The sequence below is a fragment of the Mytilus edulis genome, chromosome 2 (assembly GCF_963676685.1).
Source record: "Mytilus edulis chromosome 2, xbMytEdul2.2, whole genome shotgun sequence".
NCBI lineage: Eukaryota > Metazoa > Mollusca > Bivalvia > Mytilida > Mytilidae > Mytilus > Mytilus edulis.
Window position 1 is genome coordinate 81,249,182 of NC_092345.1, and position 23,717 is coordinate 81,272,898.

The 23,717-nt window shown below is 30.7% G+C and overlaps 1 protein-coding gene across 2 annotated transcripts; it reads right to left on the minus strand.

Annotated features, from left to right (window-relative positions):
* Positions 1-1,226: 1,226 nt before the first annotated feature.
* LOC139513104 (solute carrier family 49 member 4 homolog) lies at positions 1,227-21,289 on the minus strand. 2 transcript variants are annotated; one of them, XM_071301279.1, is made up of 12 exons: positions 20,936-21,289; positions 17,575-17,665; positions 15,193-15,356; positions 14,802-14,856; positions 13,450-13,517; positions 11,518-11,571; positions 6,093-6,222; positions 5,470-5,578; positions 4,112-4,179; positions 2,974-3,092; positions 2,385-2,567; positions 1,227-1,786 (listed from the first exon to the last, which is right to left on the minus strand). In XM_071301279.1, the coding sequence occupies exons 1-12, from the start codon at positions 21,207-21,209 to the stop codon at positions 1,557-1,559; spliced, it is 1,545 nt and encodes a 514-aa protein (XP_071157380.1). In that variant the 5' UTR covers positions 21,210-21,289; the 3' UTR covers positions 1,227-1,556. The 2 variants fall into 2 exon arrangements, with proteins under 2 accessions (XP_071157380.1, XP_071157381.1); XM_071301280.1 differs by lacking the exon at positions 20,936-21,289 and adding an exon at positions 18,217-18,533 and having other exon boundaries at positions 1,390-1,786.
* Between the last annotated feature and the right edge of the window lie 2,428 nt (positions 21,290-23,717).

A 23,717-nucleotide genomic window follows, 5' to 3' on the forward strand; every position in this document is an offset into this window, starting at 1 on the left:
CGTTTAATCCACCATTGTCTAAACAATAAAATACCCGTATCAAGTCATGAATATAACAGTCGTTATCCATTCGTTAGATAAGTTTGAGCTTTTGATTTTGACTTTCTATTTAGAAATTTTACTTGGAGTTCGTTATTTTTGTTATTTTACATTTTGGCCAAGTTTGACTTATTTATAAAATCAACGGTTAGCTTTGAATGGAAAATACTCTGAAGGGTGGAATAGTCTAATGTTTTGATACTATTGCAGTTAGAAAGGGCATTTCATTTACTATTGACTAATACTTACATTTAATTACGTTCACATCTGATCAAATAAAGACAACAAAAGTAATTCCGTTGTTCAAAAGGCATAAATTGCTTGAGAGAAAACCAATCCGGGTTACAAACTAAAACTGAGGAATTACATCAACTATACGAGGAAAACAAAGGAACAACAACAAACACTGAAGTGCAACAAAAACAAACGCCAACATACATAGATACGAACTGTCATAAACGCCTTTGGAGTAGAACCTTTTGATGGAGAAAAATGATATGAAATGTGGGCGTCTAATGGGATGATAGTATAATCAATCTTTTTTCATGTTTGGAGGAAAAAAACATAGGGGCTTTCAAAATACCTGCCTTATTCAGCATAGTGTTAATATGATCTACACAAAATTGATATTACGGCTTATGCTTTGATTTATAGGACAACAATATACACGTATGTGTCATGGTGGAAAGATATTTGCTTGAATCATAGATGATTTTAAGAACGATATGACAGTTATGATCATATGCCCGTTAATAAACTCGCATGTACATCAGGATACTTAAATTACATGTTTAACCCATTTGGGAAGAGCATATATATTTCTTCCCTTTCCATTAACATACTACCATACTACTATATTGCTCGATCAAGATCGACATTACATAATGATATTCATCTTGTTCGCGAGTTTTTATCAGCCGCTAGTAATACGACGATGGCAGGAGCCGGTTTTGATTAATCTTCCGGGTACCTGAGATCAAGAGGTGATGGGGTATGTGTTGCTTAGTTTTTAGTATATATGTAGTGTTTCTTGAACTTTTCGTCGTCTGTTTTTGTTGTTGCTATGACAATGCCAGTTTTGTTTGTCCACTTTTTTTCAAATGTTCCTATGTTTCTATAGACCTATAGCTTTTAAATGTTTTGATTTGAGAGTTCTTATTGAAGGTGGATTCAGAAAACTAGTTCTAGTTCTCAAAATTTGTATTTGTGAAAAACGTGTTATATTTATTTCGTATCTTCCGTCTCTTTTAAATGGCACATTATTTTAATAGATATATTACTTGTAGCGCTTATCATTGTTTTAATAGATATATTACTTGTAGCGCTTTAATATCATTGTTTTAATAGATATATTACTTGTAGCGATTTAATATCAGTAAATTGTGCATACAAACAATGAACAACAAGAGCGAACTGTAATCCACAGATTCTGAAAAGATAGCTGAGTTAACTTAAACCTGGCATTCTAACAGTTAGTATAACAGTTAAAGTAAATCCTTTTAAGCAGTTATAGAGTTTCATTCTGCATGTTCTACATTTTCAGCGCAAATAGTTCTTTTATGAATAAAATCAGCATCAACCTTCTCTTGTTTGTTAAAATTTTCGTCAATTTTGTCGACACAGTCACTAGGCTTAACAACTATAGTAATATCCAGATCTGTTCGCCTGTATGATTCTCTAAATATTAACAAAACTAGGATACCAGCTCCTATGCTGCCTACTAGACACCAATTCATCCATGTTGTACCTGTTAAAACAAAGAATACATTCTGTATGTTGTAAAAGAGAGAAACACACAAGCGACTTTGCAATACCCATTATACGCTTACATCACCACTAGGGTATACATGATACTTATATGTAAGAATGAATGGTAGTAAATCAGAGTTGTCTTTCTTCATTCAATACTATCCGTTGAAACTGCTTGAATAAGACATAATTCGAATTTACGTCAGTAAATAAGCTCAGCTACAAAAATGTAGTTTCTGTCTACCGTTTGAATATATCTTTTCCATCGTATATACAATAAAGTATTATTATACGAAACAATTATGTGAAAGGCTTCGGTGTTGACATAAACATCAATTATATGGTCATTTTTATAAATTTATTGCAAAAGTATGAATTATTGGAAATACTGCGGATTTTCCTATTCCAGGCATAGATTACCAAAGCCGTATTTGGCACAACATTTTGGAATTAGGGGTGTTCAATGCTCTTCAAGATTGTACTTGTTTAGCTTTCCAGCTATCTTCTAAATGTATTTTTGGATTTTTTTTGTCGTTAGATTGCTATCTCGTTTGCGGTTATAATTAAATATATTAGTAGAACATTTATCTAAATACCTATATTTGGAATTTGTAGTACGAAAAGGAATAATACACCAAAAATGCTATCCAGCATAGTTGAAAAAGCCCCTGTTATTCCTTCTGATATAGGGTATGATGTTTCGCAACTCAATTCATAAAAGAGAGGTATTGTTCCATTTAAAAATATCCCACCAGCAATGCTCGAAATGTACAGCTGAGCTAAAAAAATCAAATATAAATAGTTGTATTTTCTTAAAAGAAAAACAGCAATTACATTAGACAACAATAATCTAACATGTAAAACAGTTTGTTTGAAATCGCTTAATGATAAGTATATCTCAAATAATATTTAACTTCATTATAATAATGAACATCAGCGTAAATGACATCAATTTATTTTTTTTGCCTTACGGTTAAAATTTTAAAATGCGACAAGGTTGTTGGACTTGCAGAAAAGGGAATAGAAGAAAAGAAAATTTGCTGAAAATAATAAATAACTATTGCATGTTCCTAGTTTAATTTTCTTTCAACTACAGTGTTTTAAAATTAAATCTATGTCGGTTTTTTTTAAATATAATTCTTACGCCTTTGAACATAAGTTAGTGTTCACTCGGTACATGTATACCTGTTGAGTATGGTACAATCTTATCACAGACAAGTGTGAACCATACAAACGAAGCACCACCACACATATATAAACATAGCAGGAATAACTTCATATGTCTCAAAAACAAATCTGAAAATCTGAAAGAAATAATAAATATTAAGTATATAAATGTATGATAAAGAAAAAATCGTAGCAAAATTACTACTCTACTTGCAAATCTGTCTGAGTACTCTAATCACCTAAAGCACAGTTAACTTTGTACTATACATTCGTCACATTTCGATTTTCTGCTATAAATAGCAATCAAAGTGAAATCTAAAATTAGAAAAAAATAAATTCTCTTTTCTTTTTCCTTAATTGGCATTTTAAAAAGTCAAAACGCTAAATAAATATGATAAATACAAAATGTTTAAATATTTAAAAATTTAAACGGAATAAATAACAATCGAATCGTTGTCATAACTTTGGCTAGAAGGATTTAATTCACGTCAAACATGCGAAGCAATGAATGTTGTTGTTAAATTTGATAGATGCTGTTTGTGCTTCTTTGTTAAATATTTGTTTGTTTTGAGATTGTGGCACAGTGATGACTGCTGTGCCCATATTTTGACAATTTTACCTATTATGTCTGTTTTGTTCACGCATCGTTGTAAATATAATCGAATTTGATGTGACTGTCATACAAGTCAGGAATATGACAGTTGTTGTTCATTCGTTTGATGTGTTTTATCATTTGATTTTGCCATTTGATTATGGACTTTCCGTTTTGAATTTTCCTCGGAGTTTATTTTTGTGCTTTTACTTTTTTTATGATCTTCAACACATGTATCATATACCGGTATTTGAAATAATCTCTGTTTAAATTAAGAATCTCTTTTCTAAATAAAAAAGAATAACGCTTCCATATCAGTACTGTAATAAAGAACGCTTTACAATAACGTGCATGCTCAAAAACTGCTATTTAGCACAGTGCTGCATTTTTCAATCTGACTGAAGGAAAATTGTTCGCCATTGCTATATATAAAAGCCAATACACATGCTTGGATATTCCCATTAAAAAGACTATAAACCTTTATTTACGTCGTGTTCATCTTTTTGTTAATAATATTTTTTTGAATAAATCGTCTAGAAAATAATGTGCAATAAGACACTTTACCTAGCGATCACAACTCCAGCAATACAACCACCTACTGTTGCATAAAATCCAATCCAGCCAGCTTCTTCCTGTTAAAATAGTTGGACAATATAAAATTGGAAATCCTATCTGATATTCTTTTTTTAATTAAAAAAAAACACCTTACAATTAGTTATCCAGTATAACACTTTTTAACTTCTATTTGTCGTTTTTTAATTGTATCTTCTTCAATCTACCGCTGATCAAGATATGATTACTCCAAAATCAGTTTTTTTATAACTTCTAGTAGACTTTTGTTTCTTTTATTTGTTGCAAAACTGCAAATATATCCAAAAATAGAATTTTAAGATCTCGTCATTACTATGTAGATATGATTCAGCGTTGTAAAAGATATTTGCAACGACAATATGTATTTTTCAATCATGTAAATGTGTGTAAAATATCTTGTGGAAATGCCTTGGATCATAACTATATCATGTAGAATTTAAATTAAAATTTGTCAATGTGGACATGTCTATGACATCATAGTGCCATCACAGTTGCTTTCCCTGCACGAAAGTGTCAAGATTATATGAAACTTATCATTTGTCAATAAGAGTAAAATAATCTTAAATTAAAAATTTAGCTTGTTTTTATTTTACATATCAAGAACTATATGGCTCGTATGATACCTTCCTCCGTTTAAAGACAGCCAGATATAATCTATATAGTTTAGATTCAGTCATTACCTAAATTCAAATAATGAAGTACACAATGCATATTAATTTGTTTTCTTGGGCTGCAGTATTCAACCAACAGTTTGACTACCCTACCTACCTTCCTATGTTTTCCAAATTACAAAATATGTTCCGTGTTTTAATAATTGTGCCATGCTTATGACATTGCTATAAGAAACTATACTGTAAAGGTTTTCATTGTTTGTTTTACCTCAAAGCGTTTCTCTTTCTCGCACGAATCGGGTGTTGGTGGTTGTTGCCGTTGATTGTACCGTGCAATTTTTTCGGATATCTTTTATCATTTTGTATGGATTACTTTAATGTTAAAAATTAAAATATATATACAAATTTGAATGAAAACATTTAAACAGAATTGAATAGATAGTCTATATTGGTCTATATTTTTCTTCAATTCGTCTTTGAAAATGCACTTGATAATTATATTCCAACTAAATATTTCAATTTTATCCTATAAACAATACCTTAAACATGGACAAATTGTTTTTATTCAAAATAAATATTTAAGACTTAATCCGAGGAATATTCAAAACGGAAAGCCCTTAAACAAATCGCAAAATCAAAATCTCAAACACATCAAACGAATGGATAACAACTGTCCTATTCCTGACTTGGTATAGGCATTTCCTTATGTAGAAAACAAACCTGCGATACTCCAACAGGGTGTAGGATAACATCAAGTATGGCTCCCCAGGCGGCATATACACCAATGGGTAAAGCAAATGCTATTGAGATTAACCATAAAGGTCCGTGCCTGAAATTGCGAAATTAAAAAATTGTAAATAACCATATGCAAAATAGTCTATATATTATATATTTGAAATTGGAATTTGTTTAAAATTCAAGAATAAATCTTTGTACCTACTGTAGCTGTTCTTGGTTGGTATAATTCTATTTATCACAGTTATTAGATTTTTTTTTCCAATAATGATGTTGCGTCGAAAGTTTTGAGAATGTATTTTACAGAAATACTCAACATATACGAAAAACACAAACAAGGACAAAAACATGTTAAAATGCGTGTGTAGGACAACAAACTATTTTTGGCGTGACCAATAATACCTTTCCTTCTAATATTTTAGTAATATTACAATAAGTGCACAGAACTTGCTTAAAATAAGCACAGAAAAATGACTTAGTTAATTATCATTTCTGTGGATACTAATATCCAAATAAAAAAGTGTGGCATATACTAGTAGCCGAGGAAACAGTATTTTGAAAAACTTGAGTCTTTTTCGTCAATATTATTACAAAATTAAAATTCGTACCTAATTATTTGACAAACAGCCTTTTTGTACTCAATTCTTTTCTCACTTGCAGAATTACTTGGTGGAGTTGGTGGCTTGTCAGGAAAATACAAAAGAATAGCAAAAAACCCTACAGCTGCTGCTATACATTCTAAAACAAACAAACAAACAAAACAAATGCATGCACATTTTCGTGAATGTATGAAGTTGTTTTTCTGGATAAGCCTTCATTAGGAACAATCATTTGAAAGCCAGGAGTGTTTAAATAAGTACAAACGTAAGAAAATATTTAACCGAAAGAGGTCCAAAAAATTTACTAAATTCAATTGTATGTAAAGTCAACTTTTCGTGGCTATTGTTAAAAGGTATTTGCACATTTACATGGTTAATGCTTGACCACACTAGCCTAGGTGCTGTTATGAATACGATTGGATCAGTAAACTGCCAATCATAAGATAACGCAGGATTTAAAAAAAAAGGGTTTGTCAATGTTTTTTGCTGAAAGGTAGTAACTTCTAAAAGTGCAACTATACGCCTTATATTAAGAAGCCTAATGTGATTCTATTTTAACTGGGTATAAGTACCAGAATCTATTTCACTTCAGATAATTGATTTAAATCTGGTTACAGCAATTAAAAAATAATACTCTGTAAATAAAAAATATAACTATATTGCAAGTTGCTTTAAACATGTTTGAAAATTCCATTTAATATCAACCACCTCGTTTGGACTCGTGGTGAATTGTTTTTTCATTGGAAATCTTACAACAACTCCTTATTTATATATTTCTAATATTCCCTCGGCAAATGAAATAGGTTGTTAACTTATGTTGATTCATTTTGTTTGAATATCAATTATTTCTGCTAACAAATTTACACGATTTGTTACATTTTTAATGTTTTGTATAATTCTATTACAATGCGTTGTCAAGAGATTGTATTTTAAAAGAGTCGAATCTAGTTTGCGAAATATTTCTGGGAAAATAACTTCATAAAGTCAGAGGTTCCAATTTTTTTTATCTAAAGCATGCTTTTGAACACCGGTATGCTACTATTGCCTTTATTTACGTTACTATCAAGTATTTAAGATTGGTTTCAAGATGTGAAAGAGTTAAGTTATGAAGAAGATTTTAATCTTTTAACAATTGATTGGTTCATCTTGTAATTTTATTGGGGTTTAACAGAATTGATCGAAGCACATTATGTACAAATTTACATTTCTATAAAATTACCAAAAAAAGGCATTCAGTTCTTATAATTAAATTTGTATTGTATATGTTTAAAGTGACGAGAAAACTTCGGATTTCGTTTTCTTTTCTATGCATTGTATTAACGTTGCCAAGGAAATCACGTGCCGTCATATATATTGCATTATATTGATAAGGGAATAAAATAAAACTTTTTGAATGTCTCGGAAATCAAATTTAATTAATCGTCTGAACGTCCATCTACTGTTATTATATTAATTATTTATTTGTGAAGATGTAGAAATTCCATTGAATAGATAAATTCAATAACACCTCCGATCGTTACATTGATGTTATGGTTGCTTTAAAAAAATCTAACTTTTTCAAATCATACTGTAGAAATGACTTCTAATGATTTTACTTTAAAAAAAAATAACTCTTATAACAACAGAAGCAATCGTGTATATTCACCTACACGTTCGTTATTCCTGTGTCCGCAGTGATTTCACCGGATTCAAATTAAAGTTATCTGAGTTCAAGTAAATTCTTTTATTTGTCTTAAAAGCATAAAATATCTAAAACCAATTCATAGCTTTTTTCCAGTTTTCCCCAGTTTAGTTATAATAACGAAAAAATATTTCTGGCTTACAACGCGATAACATAATGCTTATTTCAACGTTTAGTTGTATTTTTGTTCAATATGAATACCACTTTAAATGTTCACTGATAGAAAACTAAGTTAGTGACCCTTATTTTAAATCATTTAAACAGAAAAATGATTTATCAACGACATGTTTTGTCTTCAGACAAGTCTATGCTTTGGTAATAGGAAATTTGACAATTTTAAAGAGGGGGGGGGGGGGGCAAGGGGGTTTCCAATAAAAGCAAATCAGTAAATTGATTTGACTTAAAACAGATAACAAGGAATTGAAAAGGGACAATAACAGATAACAGTAAATGAAATTTTAGAATCAGTCCGGTCCTGGACCAATACAGTACAGTCAGTACATCTTATTATATAACTGGTTGTATGGATTGCTAGGCCTTAACAGAGACAAATATATTCACTTATTTTAAGTATATTTTTTCGAGAAATTAAATATTTGAAGCTGTTAAAGACACATCTTTATTTGCAGCAACAGTTTCTGAGCTTCACTTTTCATTATGTGAACCAGTTAAAAAGCGATCGAAAAATTGATAGTCAGGGTTCTCTTTCATGTAAATACAAAGAGGAGGAGTAGCACTTCTAGTGTGAATGCTGAAGAAAAAGATGTCGTGTAATTCCCAAAGGCAACATTTCACTCACATGCTCAAACAAATGATACATATATCTCTAGCCTCTGGCCTTTGTTAGTCTTGTACTATTTTAATTTTAGTTTCTTGTGTACAATTTGGAAATTAGTATGGCGTTCATTATCACTAGACTAGTATATATTTGTTTAGGGGCCAGCTGAAGGACGCCTCCAGGTGCGGGAATTTCTCGCTACATTGAAGACCTGTTGGTGACCCTCTGCTGTTGTTTTTTATTTGGTCGGGTTGTGGTCTCTTTGACACATTCCCCATTTCTATTCTCAATTTTATACTATTTTTGTATTTTGTAAATAAGTATAAAAGGAGATGTGGTTATGATTGCCAATAAGACAAATATCTAAAAGAGACAAAAAGACACAGAAATTAACAACTATAGCTCATCATACCACCTTCGACTATGAGCAACACACCAATACTGCATAGTCAGATATAAAAGGCATTGAAAAGACAAATGAAAAACAATCAAAACGAGAAATTTAACAGCTTGATTTATCTAAAAAATAATAAACGAAAACAACCACTGAATTGCAGGCTCCTGACTTGGGACATACACATACAGAAAGTGGCGGGGTTAAACATGTAAGTTGGTGTCTAACCTTGGACAGTGGTGTAACAATACAACATAACGTTTATTATTTGGTCATTGAATTAAAATTATATACGGTGTATCAAGGCTTTCTTTTTATAAATAAAATCCATATGATAAGTTATTGTAAACGTTATACATTGTTAAAAGTGATTTTAGTCAAATTTCATATACAAATTGTCATTTTCACAAATTATAATTTGTACAAAAAATGTGTACAAAGTCAAAATACAAATTATAATTTTTAGAAAAATGTGTACAAAGTAAAAAAATAAATATAATGTGTACCTATTTATGTACAAAATTATAATTTGTACAAAATTTTACATCTAAAAACATGTTCACAGACAATGGAATTTATTACAAAGAGTAACAATAATGTATACGGGAATGGTCCTGGACCCGACTGTTTTTAAATATGTTTATGTGATGTTTGTTACTGGAATCCTTCTGCAAATACGTGACCTCCATATCACCAATGGAAAGACCCCAATAATGATAATAAAAAGATGTGGTATGAGTGCCAATGAGACAACTTTCTATCCAAATCACAATGTTCATTTTTTTCCATTTCTTCTCAAAATTGGCTGTCAAAATGCTAACATTCCAATTTTCAATAACAGTTAACAGCAAAACAATCTCATAATAACAGATAACAATAAAAATATTAGTCCTATAACAGATAACAAGGAATAAGACAATAACAGCTAACAGTTAATATATTTTCAAAATAACAGATAACAAAGAATTAAATTACCCCATAACAGCATAACAGTTAAACCCCTTGCCCCCCCCTCTTTAAACAGATTTTATAACATAATTGGCTTATTTTATGTGCTTTCTATATATTCGCATTTATTGTGTAAAAAGATCATTCAATAATATTTTAAAAAAATAGCAGAGAAAATGTATTTTAACGATGTTTAGTCATTGTTTAATGAGCCAAGGTTGAAATAAAAATTCTACCTATTTAACTATGTAACAAGTAAATGTAATCTGGACACTATTTGTTTTACAAATTAAGATGTGGTATGACAATAGTGACGATTTCAATTTCCAAATTATCAATTTCCCAATTCTCAGCAGTAAGATAATCTCTGCCCCATCGTATGGTGTTTACAGAATCCAGTTGATGCGTTACGCACGTGCGTGTTCACACTATACGGATTTCATATACAGGAGTGTGCACCTTACGCAAAAACTTCTCCAATAAAATAATGAGGAGGAAAGACACTCAGTAAGTTTAATGGACACCATCACGAATTGGTTGATACATACGATGTGTATTCGTCTAATCTAAGGACATTTTTAGATTTAGTTTACCATTACGTTGTCTGGTCTTTTAAGTACCAATCAAGACCTATTCCAAAATATGACTGTTTTTCTGAGTGATAATTCGAATTGCTATAATACGTGATACGGTATTTTTTTTATCCAGCGTTCATGTATTTACTGATGTTGTTTTATTTTTAATTCTGATCGGATGTTGTGATCTGTCTTATCGTTTGTAGTTGTACTTCTAATTTTTGTTTTCTATTCGTATGTAAAAATAAAGATAAAAAATTAATCACCCAGTTCATTTGTATGATTTTAGTTTAAAGCAACTATGTGAACAGGATTTATTCGTTTTGCACAGTTTGATTTTGAAGAAAGGCCGACATAGGTAGATAATGCAGTTAGTGGAACAATGGTTGTTGACTAATAGTTCGTTTCTATGTATGTTGCTTTGTTGTTAATTTTTGTTGCTCTTCAGTGTTTCTGTTGTTTCGTTGTTTTCATTTTATAGTTGATGTGTTTCCCTTGGTTTTAATCAGTTACCCGGATTTGTTTTCTCTCAATCTGTTTATGACTTTTGAACATCAGTATACTAATGTTGCATTTATGTAAAATTGCGAATGAGACAACTCTCCACCAAAGACTAAAATACGTAGAAAGGAAACAACTATTTTTTTTATCTAGAAAGGTCACTTGAGATACCATTATGACGTCATAGCATGTCTAAATTACATGTCGAATTAAAATGGGAGTCAAATAACAAAAAAGAGTATGTCCTGTAATTATGATGAAATTGCATTGAACTAATGGTGAAAATAATTTTGTCCCCGTTCCAAATGGGATATCACACAATAATTTGTAGGATGGTGTTGTTTATAGACACGATCCATGTAATCCTATGATTGTTCCTTTGAGAAACCCCATTTTATAATTTCATAAATTAGCATTGCGGTAACGGTTATTTCCTTATCGAGAATTACATTGATTAAGATTTTGATAAATTAATCCAAGACTAAACATACATTGCACTTCAGGTACACAATTTAGTGTCAGACATTCTGAATCAATGTTACTTTACTTAAACTTACCAACATACATCAACCACATCACCTGGTTTCTTAACTCTTCAAAGTTTAGTAGCGCTAAAAAAGAAAAGTAAATAATCTGACCGATTTGAAACATCTTTTTTAAAGCAGTATAATTCGATATAAATCAGTCGATGGAAATTCTTTACAGTCTTAGTCTTGAGCCATTTAATCAATGGTATTTTTTTGTCGGTGTGGTTCAAAGGTGTTTCCCATTGAACCATTGATTTTCCTGTTTGATATATTTAACACTATTTTTTTATAATGGCCCTTTAAACATGGTTGAAAAAACTTTCATCGCCCTAACCATCATATTTCAAGGTTACAATGTACCAAATAAAATTACATGGGCGCAGCCATTTTATGAAGGGAACATGACATAGAGATAAATATAGATGGCTCTCTGTGATTGGTTGTTATATCATTTATGTATTGTTCTTCTGAAAAGCATTATGATTAAAGTTTCATGCAAGCACACATTTGTCCTTAAATGTATATGATGAATGGCCGGAAATGATTTTTTATGTTGATCAAAATTAGGGGAAATTTTCTGCGAAATCGTCAGGTATCGTAAAAAGACAAACCAAATTCACCAAGAAAAGCCATGGGACCATATATGTTTAAGTGCGGTAAACTCACAAATAGATATCGAGCTCCAATTAGACCACAGCAGTTTTTCAATAATAAGTTTATTGAAAACTCCTTTTAAGGAGATATTTGTTTAAAATAGCATTGCCGGCAAAGGGGCCACCATTGAGTACTTTATATTCTTTAAAGTTACCCTCTTGATTTAAAAATGGCAAGTCTTTAGTTTCTGCGTGTCTGGTAATTCAAGAAATGTCTAGATACATTTTGATAAGAATGATAATATTAAACAACAGAGTAAGCTCTCCTTAATTGTTTTAAAATTTCTAGTGCATGTCAACCCATTATATTTTGGCATACCAGAACAGGACAAGGAAACGAATGCTGTATTTGTGCACCATTATACATTCTGAACTTAAATTACAGAAAATTCGAGCGGGTTTTTTTTAACAGATTTACGTGGGCAAATTTCAAGAAAACAAAACAATATGCTTTCATCAACCATAATAATACATACTAGATAATATCATTCAATCTTTGTTTGAAATGAACTATCAAATTAATAAGGGTTAAAACTAAGACAATAATGAGTTTCTTAACTTAGATGTTGATTTGGCATTCCAAATGATTTTATTTGAGCACTGATTGATGAGTTTTATGTAGACAAAACGCGTGTCTGGAGTTACAAGTTATGACCTGGTATCTTTGATGAGGTTTTACTTTCTATTTTGTTGTTATCTATATTTATTATTGATAACTTATATTCATACATTTTTTTTTTCGTTATATCAACTTTTTATCGCGATGCAATGACCTACGGTAGATAATAACCCTCTTCAAATTAAAAGCTATACAATACCAAATTTCAACCCCATAGTTACGGACCATCTTAAATTGAAACACAGATAGAAATAATGCGCTCAATTTTGTTCTAAAAAATGCAGGTTAACATATTGTCACAGGACAGAAATGTTTGCTTAATAGCTTAAAAGCTCAAAAGCTATCTTAACATATTTTCTGTAGCTTTTGATTGAACTCTTAGTCTATTTTATCAAACAGTCAAATTTACACTAACAGTTCTCATATTTGTTGGCGTCTAATTTTTATTGGCCTTTGTTAAAAAAAAACAAGAAGGGAAATGTATTGGCATTTGACACGTGGTCGCCAAATAAATGAAACAAAGAAGAATGTACTGTATCATTAGGATAACTGATCAACTTTGAACAAAGAGTATTCAAAGATAAATAAAGTTGACCTCCAACACATATACTTTCTTGCTATTCGTAATACACTTTTTAGAAGGCAAGCAAATATCTACAGAATATAAGACATAATTTTCAAAATCTTTACCTGTTTCGTTATAGGTATTTTGGTACGACATTGTTGACGACTCATTTACCATATGTGTAACTACGTCACTGAAAATGATAAAACAATAAATCTTCAAAAAATAAAATTGGGATCAATTAAAATGTTTTTCTTATTATCTTTAGCCTTTATCGCAAATACTCATCAAGAGTTTCTTGTTGGTTTCATGTCACAAAAAAGTATTTATTTATATATTGCGATATTTGACATACCTCATTCTCAGAGGCCCATGCCAAATTAAGATTAAAAGGCAGTCTTAAATGACAAAAAAGACTTGATTAAATATGAGCGTCATAAACGGGACGGGAACGCTTAAACTATAAAATAATGGCATTCATGGATGTATAATTACTTGAATACGTGAGCAGTTATATGGTTAAAATGAAATAGAAAGAACAGCCGAAAACCTCTCAATTGACAACATCGCTTCAGAAAATCATGACTTTTGTAGCATAGTTATTTCAAAATTTCATAATCAAAGAATTCTACAAAAAAGTGCTGATGATACCCTAGGTGACTACTTTGAAAAGTCCTCTAGCTGCGGTATTGTCTTAGTGCTTGGAAATAGGCAATAATACTGTAGAAATGTGGTGCGTTTTAACATGTTCTCTGCCTTAGTGCTTGGAAATGGCAATACTACTGTAGAAATGTGGTGCGTTTTAACATGTTCTCTGACATTGCAATAATACTGTAGAAATGTGGTGCGTTTTAACATGTTCTCTGACATTGCTTTCATTTGCAACTGATACTTAAAAATTTGAATGCTATTGATCTATAAATGCTTTTATACTTGATGAGCAATATGACAAATTAATGTTTAAATAGTTTAATTATCGGTATTCAAAAAGAAAGAATAGTAGCCATAATCCACGCAAATCTACACAGGTCAACACTGTTTTTTATTCAAGCGTCACTAATTAGAATTTGTAGACAAAACGCGTGTCTAGCGAACAAAATTATAAGTCTGGTATCGTTGATGAGTTTGTAACAGTATTTAGAAATGGACCAACGCCTTCGTCGTATGGCATACTCGAAGTCATAGTCTAATTTAACAACATACATTTGTATATATTCAACAGAGACAAATCATTAGTTGACACCAACTCTGATTGGTAAAGATATTTTTCACATATGAAGCCGTTTAAATATCATTTGCTGATACTTTTACTATGTATTTGTTTATATTTACTGGTTGTCGTCTACGATGGCTTCGCCAATTATAGAAACATGTTTTGGTAAGATTTCATACCTTCATTATGTTTGTATTTGTTGTAAAAATACAAAGTTCAAACATGTAGAAACTCGATAACGAATAAAAACACAAAACATACTACCTTTTAAGATATCTGACTGTTGTGTTATATATGGGTGCCGAAACTAATTGTGGACCTACAAATATAAATTATAGAATTATTTAAAGTATGAAAATACCTTAAGTTGTATGATTAGGAATGAAGAAACGTAATTCGTATCGTTACATTGTAAAACAATATTTGTTAAAGGTGCCGATATCTTTTGTGTTTAATTCAGAACAAAACTAAATATAAAGTTACCTTAAAAATTATAAAACTGATTTGACATATTTGATTCTGAGGAGATATGTTTCTTGGTTAGTGTATTCATAAAAAGGCTCAAAGCAACTATTACGCTGCAAAATGAATAAAACTCATATACATTTGTTTGGCAAAAGTTTGGTTATGCGTATTTGTTATAGAAATTGACTACCAATAAGAAACCCTCCTGCCAATCCAGCATAGATACATAGTGAGCTGATAGCAGTAGCTGTTGTTCGTTGTTTAAGAGGGAACCACAACGATGCTAACAATGGTGGTCCCGAGAAAAAAGTTGTACCAGCTACTCCATTAATTATTGCAGATGCATACATCAATCTGGAATAGACATAATAGCATTTACAGTACATGGAAATAAATAAATTACAACTGTGATGTCAAAATCGTAAAGATGATATGTGGATAAATATATTAGATTTCATGACTCGTCATCACTATAATGGCAACCACGATTTAAACAATTGGGTAGCGTAATGGAGAGCTCATTTTGACGAAGTAGAATCATGACTGTAACTCGTGAAGCAATCTTTATGTCACTTGTGCACAATTATAACTATAATCAATATCTAATAATAAGCTTCCCTTTTAGTAACTGGTATAAGACAATTACATGTTCTCCCAAAATAACATGTTGCAAAGATTAAAAGGTTGCACTCAGATTAATCTATGACTTATCGTATTGAAAACCAAACATCGTCAATATTTTATATGTATCCTTACATAGCATATAAGGTAAACACAAACAAGACTTAGGACGCAATAAATTAAAAGATATTATTTTCATTGAGTTTCTCATTTGAAATATTTGACCATTTTGAATTTTTAAAGCAATGATTGTGGGTTTTACAGATTGAAAGTTTAAATGAAATTCAGATTTAATGCGATATGAAGGCAAGCTTTAATTTAGTTTATTGTGGTCTAGAAATATCTTGTATTGTCTTTTGGTTATTGATCTTGAATACAAAAAAAAATATATGAAATTAAAGTTTAGCCTTGGTGGACTCCTTAATTTGAACTACCTACTTTTTGAAATTGAAGTGTGCAAGTTGATAAAGCTCCTGTTTCACACCGAATAACGCCGCACCAAACATATAGTTTGAGTATACCGTTTTGGAATAACAGTGTATAATTTTGTTTTCTTTTTCAAAGGAATTTAAACAAATACTGAGTACTTAACCAGTCTCAATCCATTCGTGTTACAGACACACACTTCGTAATTCTATTAAGCAGTTTGTGTGTACTGTCTTAATTAATTTTAGTTATTCGTTGTTATTCTGTAGTTAACATGTCGAAATGAACTATGATATTATTTATTTATTTAGTTATCTATCTTTGGTGTATTTGTATGAATGTGTACTGTATTGCCCGTCATGTAATGTTGTCATTTTAGCGGTATACTTAACAATGTCATAAAACGCGAAGGTTTGGCTAGCCACAAAACTAGGTTCAACCCAACATTTTTTCTTAAAATATCCTGTAACAAGTCAGGAATATGGCAGTTGTTATCTGATAGTGCGTTTCTTTTTTTTTTTAACAACATAAATAAATATTTATTTCAAATATTGGCTTGTTACAATATCATTCAAGAGTCCAAGCTGCTCCCGATGTTCCCTGTTACAATCCACTAATCACTCAGGGTAGTGATTAGTTGCAAAATACATATTACATTTTTTACATCATATATATATATATATATTAGATAATATCGATTAATCACGTAATATGTTTTCTAATAGTTGCTAAAACATTACTTTTAACCTTCAAACATACTCTTCTATTGAACTCATTGCGAAAAATTGAGTAAACATTGACATTTTTTGTCTTTTGATCAGATATGTAGTAGGCTTTATAAATTGAAAAGCCCACAATTGTTAAAAAATAGTTTAAGTCAAAATATTCTTCTTCAGAAGTTTTATATCCAAATACTAAGTGTCTTAGTTTTACTTTAAAAGTTATTTTACTGTTATTTAAAACTTCATTTATTTTATTCCAAAAAAGTTTTAAATACGGACACAGTATAAAGAAGTGATCATAATCTTCTTCTTGTGTACAAAAATTACAAGAACTATTGTTTACAATTTTCCACCTGCATAAAAGTTTCTTTGTAGGTAGAATATGTTGTAGTAATTTCCATCTAAAAATTCTAAGTTTATTTTCTTTTAAATATTTGAATAAAAATTTATATAGATAGTTTTGATATAACACATCATCTATATCAAATATACGCAGCCATTTTTTGGGTCCAATAGCTGGTTCAATTTTTTTATTTATCAGAGACTTATATACAAGTTTATTTGTTAATGCTTCTAATTTTATAGAAGCATTAACAAATAAACTATAATATGATAGTGCGTTTCTATGTATGTTGCATTGTTGTTTGTTTCTGTTGCACTTCTGTGTTTTGTTATTTCGTTGTTCTCTTCTTATAGTTGATGTGTTTCAATTACATATGCTGCAAGTGGGGATTGACCTATTGCTGTATGTTTTTGATACGTAGACTACAATCAAAATACGTGTTGCTATCATACAAACCTACCCAGTAGCGTATTCCGGATCACTTGTAATACATCTTAGTCCAGAAGCAGCAAATATCAAACCAGAACATAACACAGCTGAGATTCGAAGACCTTTAAATATAAAAAAGCTGCATTCTCATATTATCTACATATATTAAAAAAAAGTTAAATAAAGTTGAAAAAGAGGGACAAAAGATACCAGAGGGACAGTCAAACTCATAAATCGAAAATAAACTGACACAGCCATGGCTTAAACTGAAAGGGATAAACAGACAAACAATAGTACACATGACACAACATAGAAAACTAAAGAATAAACAACACGAACCCCATCAAAAACTAGGGCTGATCTAAGGTGCTCCGGAAGGGTAAGCAGATCCTGCTCCACATGTGGCACCCGTCGTGTTGCTTATGAGATAACAAATCCGGTTTAACAAGAACAAGTATATATGTATAGCATAAGTAACAATTATTTTTGTACGTTCCCTTTTTATCCATAAAATAACATTGCAATAGTCACAAAACCTTATAGTCCTACGTCATGTCGATACAAGCAAAATAGCATAACAGTAAATTTGCTTTATAAGGGCCTAGATGTAATATAATAAAAGAATATATTGATATATGTATTCCACAAACGACAATTGGTTTTGAGTACATACCCTTTTCGTCCATAAAATAACAGTTCAACAAAACTGTACACATGCAAGCTATATTACCAAGGCTTGGTATCAAACCTATCGTTCCATCACTCCATCCATACACTGTTTTAGCAGACTGCGCTATAGGTCCCCACGTATTCCAAATTAAAGTTTGCATAAAACAACTAAATGAAAAAACAGCCAACATCCACCACCTCCTTGTATATAAAACAGTGACATTGTGATTGCGGATTAACGGTCGAGGTCTTCCATAGTTTAAAATTAAAACAGTTTAAGTTTTCTTCATTTTGCTTTACATTTACACATTTTGTACAATAACATGTGATCTGTCTTGTTATCAATCTGTTTTTGTTATTTATAATTGACGTTTAATGTGATATTGAGATAGCGATAATTTAGCTTTGAAAGAAATATCGTATCAAATATTATATACGTCCTTTGATCATTTCACAACATTTTTAAATATGAAAAAAAAAATCGACTTGAAGAATCCGGGTTTGATTTTATTTAGCCAATGGTATAACAGTTTTAAGACGGTTTGACTTCATATCAGCAGGTTTAGTTCTTTAAACTCTCTTAAGGTTACAGCAAAAATTATTTAAAATCTGTTAATCAAATGGAGGTGAGGATTAAGTAATTGAAAACCAGTTAAATATAACAACTTGTTCATGTGCTTGACCAGGTTGCTGCTTTCAGTTGTATGTTATGTTTTTTTTAATTTACGGTCATTATTGCTGATCTTTCATAAACTGTCAATTTTGTACACAACTTAATTGGTCTTTCAGCGATTCAGAGATTACTAAATGTTTCAGCCATGTGTGTATCTTTTTTTTTTCAACAGGTTATTTGTAATATTATAGATAAATTGAGTGTTTAATCTAAATAAGCTTCATTCAAAGAAACGGTAAAACATTTGAAAATGTTGAGATAAAATTAGAATCATTGCTTACTTAATTTATTTTTACCAAAAATCGAATCATTTATTAGTCAAATCGTTTTGGACTAATGCGAGTCTTCGCAAAACTTAAAGACGTTTATTGATAATACATTGAACATCAGTGTCCGGATATCATTTTAACCTGTGTCTGATAAAAAAACACAAAAAAAAACTATTTATCACATCTTTGGCATGTCCGTACCACACGCATTCCGCCAAAGGAGAAGCGATGATTATTTGTTTTAAAAATTACGATAACATGTCATTCAGAAAATTTGACTTAAAAAATCGTCAGCTTTTCACTCAATCAACTGTTTGAAATATAAAGGCACCAGTAGTATACGGCATTCGAAAGTCATACATCGATTGAGAGAAAACATATCCGGGTTATGTTTCAAACTAAAACTGAGGTAAACACATCAACTATAAGAGTAAAACAACGAAACAACAGTAACACTGAAGTGCAACAAAAAACCATTATGACAATGCAACACACACAGATAAAGATACTAGTAACATCTGCCATTTTCCTTACTTGGCATAGGACATTTTAAGAAAAAAATATGGTGGGTTGAACCTGGTTTTGCGGCTAGCCACACCTAGCGCTTTTTTTTGGCAAGGTTAATATAACATTAAAATGACATTACATGATAGGACTACAGTATAAATAGATGAAAGAACATTAAGGACAAAGAAATGCACAAATAAACATTACAATAGGACATTTCGATATGCTAGTTATCAAAGGTACCAGGCTTATAATTTAATACACCATACGTGCGTTTCGTCTACATAAGACTTACCAGTGAAGCTCAGATCAAAATAGTAAAAAAAAAAACAAGTACAAAGCTGAAGAGAATTGATGACCCAAAATTATAAAAAGTGGTGCCAAATACGTCTAAGGTTATCTTTTCCTGGGAAAAGAAAGTCCTTAGTATTTAGGTAGAATAATTCTTACTTTTGCAAACAGTAAATTTATTAAAAATTACAATATAGTAGATGTTCCTGTCAACACCGAAGTGGAGACTTAATTAAAACAGAATGAAAACAAACATTTAAAACAAAAACAAATGAAAAATAGCCCATATTTGTTCATACATTTAGCTTTTCTGATATAAAAAGATATTAAACATAACGAAGAGTGTCTATAAAATACGCTATACTTTTATTTGCACTCAGTAACACAGACAGTCAACAACCTTTAATGTAAGATAGTTCACTCGAGTCTAACATTGACTAGCATAGTCCAACAGTATATATATTGAGCAAAGATGTCGGACAAATGAGGTATGTTACTAAGAGAATCTATGATACCATTGTAACATCCTGATAATTGACATGTTTTACATAGTTGTCGTATTCTTGTTGCCATAACTTGTAAATGCATGTAGCTTTAATTGGATTTTACTCATCATTTTTCGTTTTGGTTGGGAGGAAGCAGACTAACTAAACCTTAAAAGACTTCTGTTGGCATTTAAGAAAATAAAGGGGTTCTTATTTTAACCAATTCTAATTTCATGATAATTACACAAATTAGAGTATATCAGTTCATGACACAAGATATCTAAATAGTTTGACAATTGCAAGAATGCTCAACCCATATTTAATTTCATAAATCATGTCTCCTTTCATAGTTGATAGTGCTAGTTGTGTTACCTGTTCTGATCAAGCTTAGTGTAGATTCTAAAAGACCTGGTGTCTATAGAATTTCATTTTCTAATTGAAATGTCCCTTCTACCTTTACGGTTTTTTGAATGAATTAAATATAAATTCATTAAATACCTTTATAATCCATAAAATAGCTAGCAAGGAAAACTGTAAATAAAGTCGATATATTACTGCAGTTCGCTATCATTCCGACGGTTGCATCATTCCATAGGAATACAGCTTTTGCCGACTGTGCAATTGGTCCCCATGTATTCCATATTAGAGTCTGTGTTATACAATTGAAGGAAAAAATCAGGAGAATCCACCATCTTCGAGTGTATACAATAATCTTTGGAGGTTTTCTCTTATTTAACAAATTTCTTCTCATATTCTTTGTGTCTTCAGCCATATATTTCTGGTACGTCCTGTCTGGTTCACACTGCCATTTTTACAGAGTATATTTGTGTACTAAGTTTTCAAATTGTATGTGTAAGATAAGTACAGGTAGGATAATAAAAACACTTCATGTACATAATAAACATATATCGGTATATGCAAATGACAATGCACAAAATTGTAGATCTACGGCCATAATAGTTATCAAAGGTACCAGGATTACAAATGATTAAAATCGATCGAAGTTAAATCAGTGGGAAAGCAGGGATAGAGATTCAGTCCTAAATTAACTCAACGTAACTAAACGCAACGAATCGACGTATTAATTGATGTTCATCAACTCAAAAACAAATGAAATACAATACGAGAAAAATCTATACTCAATAACACCTTCAAACTGAGCGTATATTGTATTGACAAGTATTTTTTTCTTTCTTTCTATTTCAATAATTTATTTAGCATGCAAACCCTTAAACAGGTGGATTTGCAAATATTGTTAAAAATGCAAAATTATATGCATTCTCCATATCTTATAATAAATACTTAGCAAAATTAACTTTGGCTGCCATCCTCTGCCCAGAAAAGTGTTATCCTATTAATTAAAAAAAAAGTAACCTTTTACACCTTACGGTTACAGAACATTTCGTATCAAAGGATGTGTCTAAGATTTTCCCAAAGCTTTGAGTTACGAAAAAATGCACAAAAAGACTATCGTATTCTGACGTACCCAAAAAGATATTTGTTTTAATTATGAGTAGCAGAAAGCCTTTCTGAATAGATCCAATTTAGAAGTAAATCAGTGACTTTGTATATGTTGTGATCAAATTGAAATTAAAGGCCATAATTTGCTAAAATTGAACTTTGTCCTTTGGTTAAATCAATGAGAAGTATGATTGTTAAGTCAAACAATGAATATATTTATTAAAGTTATGTTCACCGATATGTAAACATTACCACGTGTATTTGTTTATAAATATATACACGTGTTGAAAGTATATAATGGGTTAAATGTTTTTCATTGGTCGAGTTAAAACAGACCATAATATTTGAATAAGTTCAATTCAAATATTTCGTGTTATACATTTGGCGGTTTTGTGAAGAAATTTTAAATCAAGATCCGCTTTGGTGCAGTAAAGTTTCCCACCTTCCAACCCGATTTAATGTATTTTTCTTGTGTTATTTTTGATTAATGTAAATAATAATGTATGTAAGAACAGAATCTTTTTTTTTATTCATAATATGTATTTGCGTACCTAATGAAAATGGTTATTATTTTTGTAGATTGGATTTTCGTGTTTGTTACGTTCAGCGGCCTATGCAGACAGTAAAAAATGAACATTTATTACATTGCATTTGTCTTTAATAAGATGACAGCTTTGATACACTCTGTCAGAAGAGCTGATCCCATATTAAGATGTACAGTTTATTTTGTTGATAATTTATGTTCGCTTAAAGTTATGTATTAGAACATAACTGAAAAGAGTTCATACCTTTAATTCTTGATATGGTCAGTTCTATTCACTGGTAGGATTCATGATCATTTTGATATATTTACAAACACAAAGTACAATGCATTGTTTTCATAATATAATATTGTGTAAAAATTAAAAAACAAGAAGCTGTGGTATCATTGAAAATAAGACAACCTTCCATCAGAGTTCAAATGATGTTGATGTAAGCATTTATAGACAACCACACTGCTTTTAACGATAAGAAGAACCTATGAAAAATGTGAAAACATTCATTTTAGAAAACTGACCGTCTTATGAAATACAAAACAATTTACGTAACAAAAATATGATGGACATGCACCAATGACAACCACTAAACCATATAAATTCTTGAGACGGAAACGAACGAGGTAATAAAACTGCGACAAATGAAGAAGAGTTATGCGTTTATGCTAAGTTGTCCACTGACGGGACAATTTTTAAACGAGTGAAATCGATAAAGTAAACATACAAGCTGTGTAGGATTACCTAGAAATGATGTCAATGCCGTATTTTGCAAAACCTTTTCAACTTTTTATCTTCAGTGCTGTACAACTTTGTACCTTTTTCACTTTCGATCTTTTATATCTGGGCGTTATGTATTCGGGTTTAGTTTTCTGTAATTAGTTAATACTTCAGTTTCTTTATGTATATCTCTTTCGTATTCATTTGATAAAATGTACTGTTTGCAATAGCATGAATTGTTCTATATAATAAGAATGTTCTTATCCCGGGCATAAAAACAATGCCGTATTTGGCAAAACCTTTTCAACTTTTGATCTTCAGTGTTGTACAACTTTGTACTTTTTTCACTTTCGATCTTTTATATCTGGGCGTCACTTGTAAGTCTTGTGTGGACAAGGCGCGTTTTTGGCGTGTTGAATTTTAAACCTGATGCTTTTTGTTATCTATTAATCATGTTTTTCTTTGTCTAATATGTTCTATTAATTTGTATTGTAGTCCTGTAATATTATGTTGTCATTTCAATGTTATATTTAACTTTGCCATTAAAGTGCGAGGTTTGGCATGCC

Coding starts and splice junctions, on each gene's coding strand:
- LOC139513104 (XM_071301279.1), bottom strand. CDS start 21,209: ATGGCTGAAGACACAAAGAATATGAGAAGAAATTTGTTAAATAAGAGA. Junction 17,666..20,935: donor CTATTTTATGGATTATAAAG/GTATTTAATGAA, acceptor TTATATTTAAAG/GTCTTCGAATCTCAGCTGTG. Junction 15,357..17,574: donor GATCCGGAATACGCTACTGG/GTAGGTTTGTAT, acceptor TGTCTATTCCAG/ATTGATGTATGCATCTGCAA.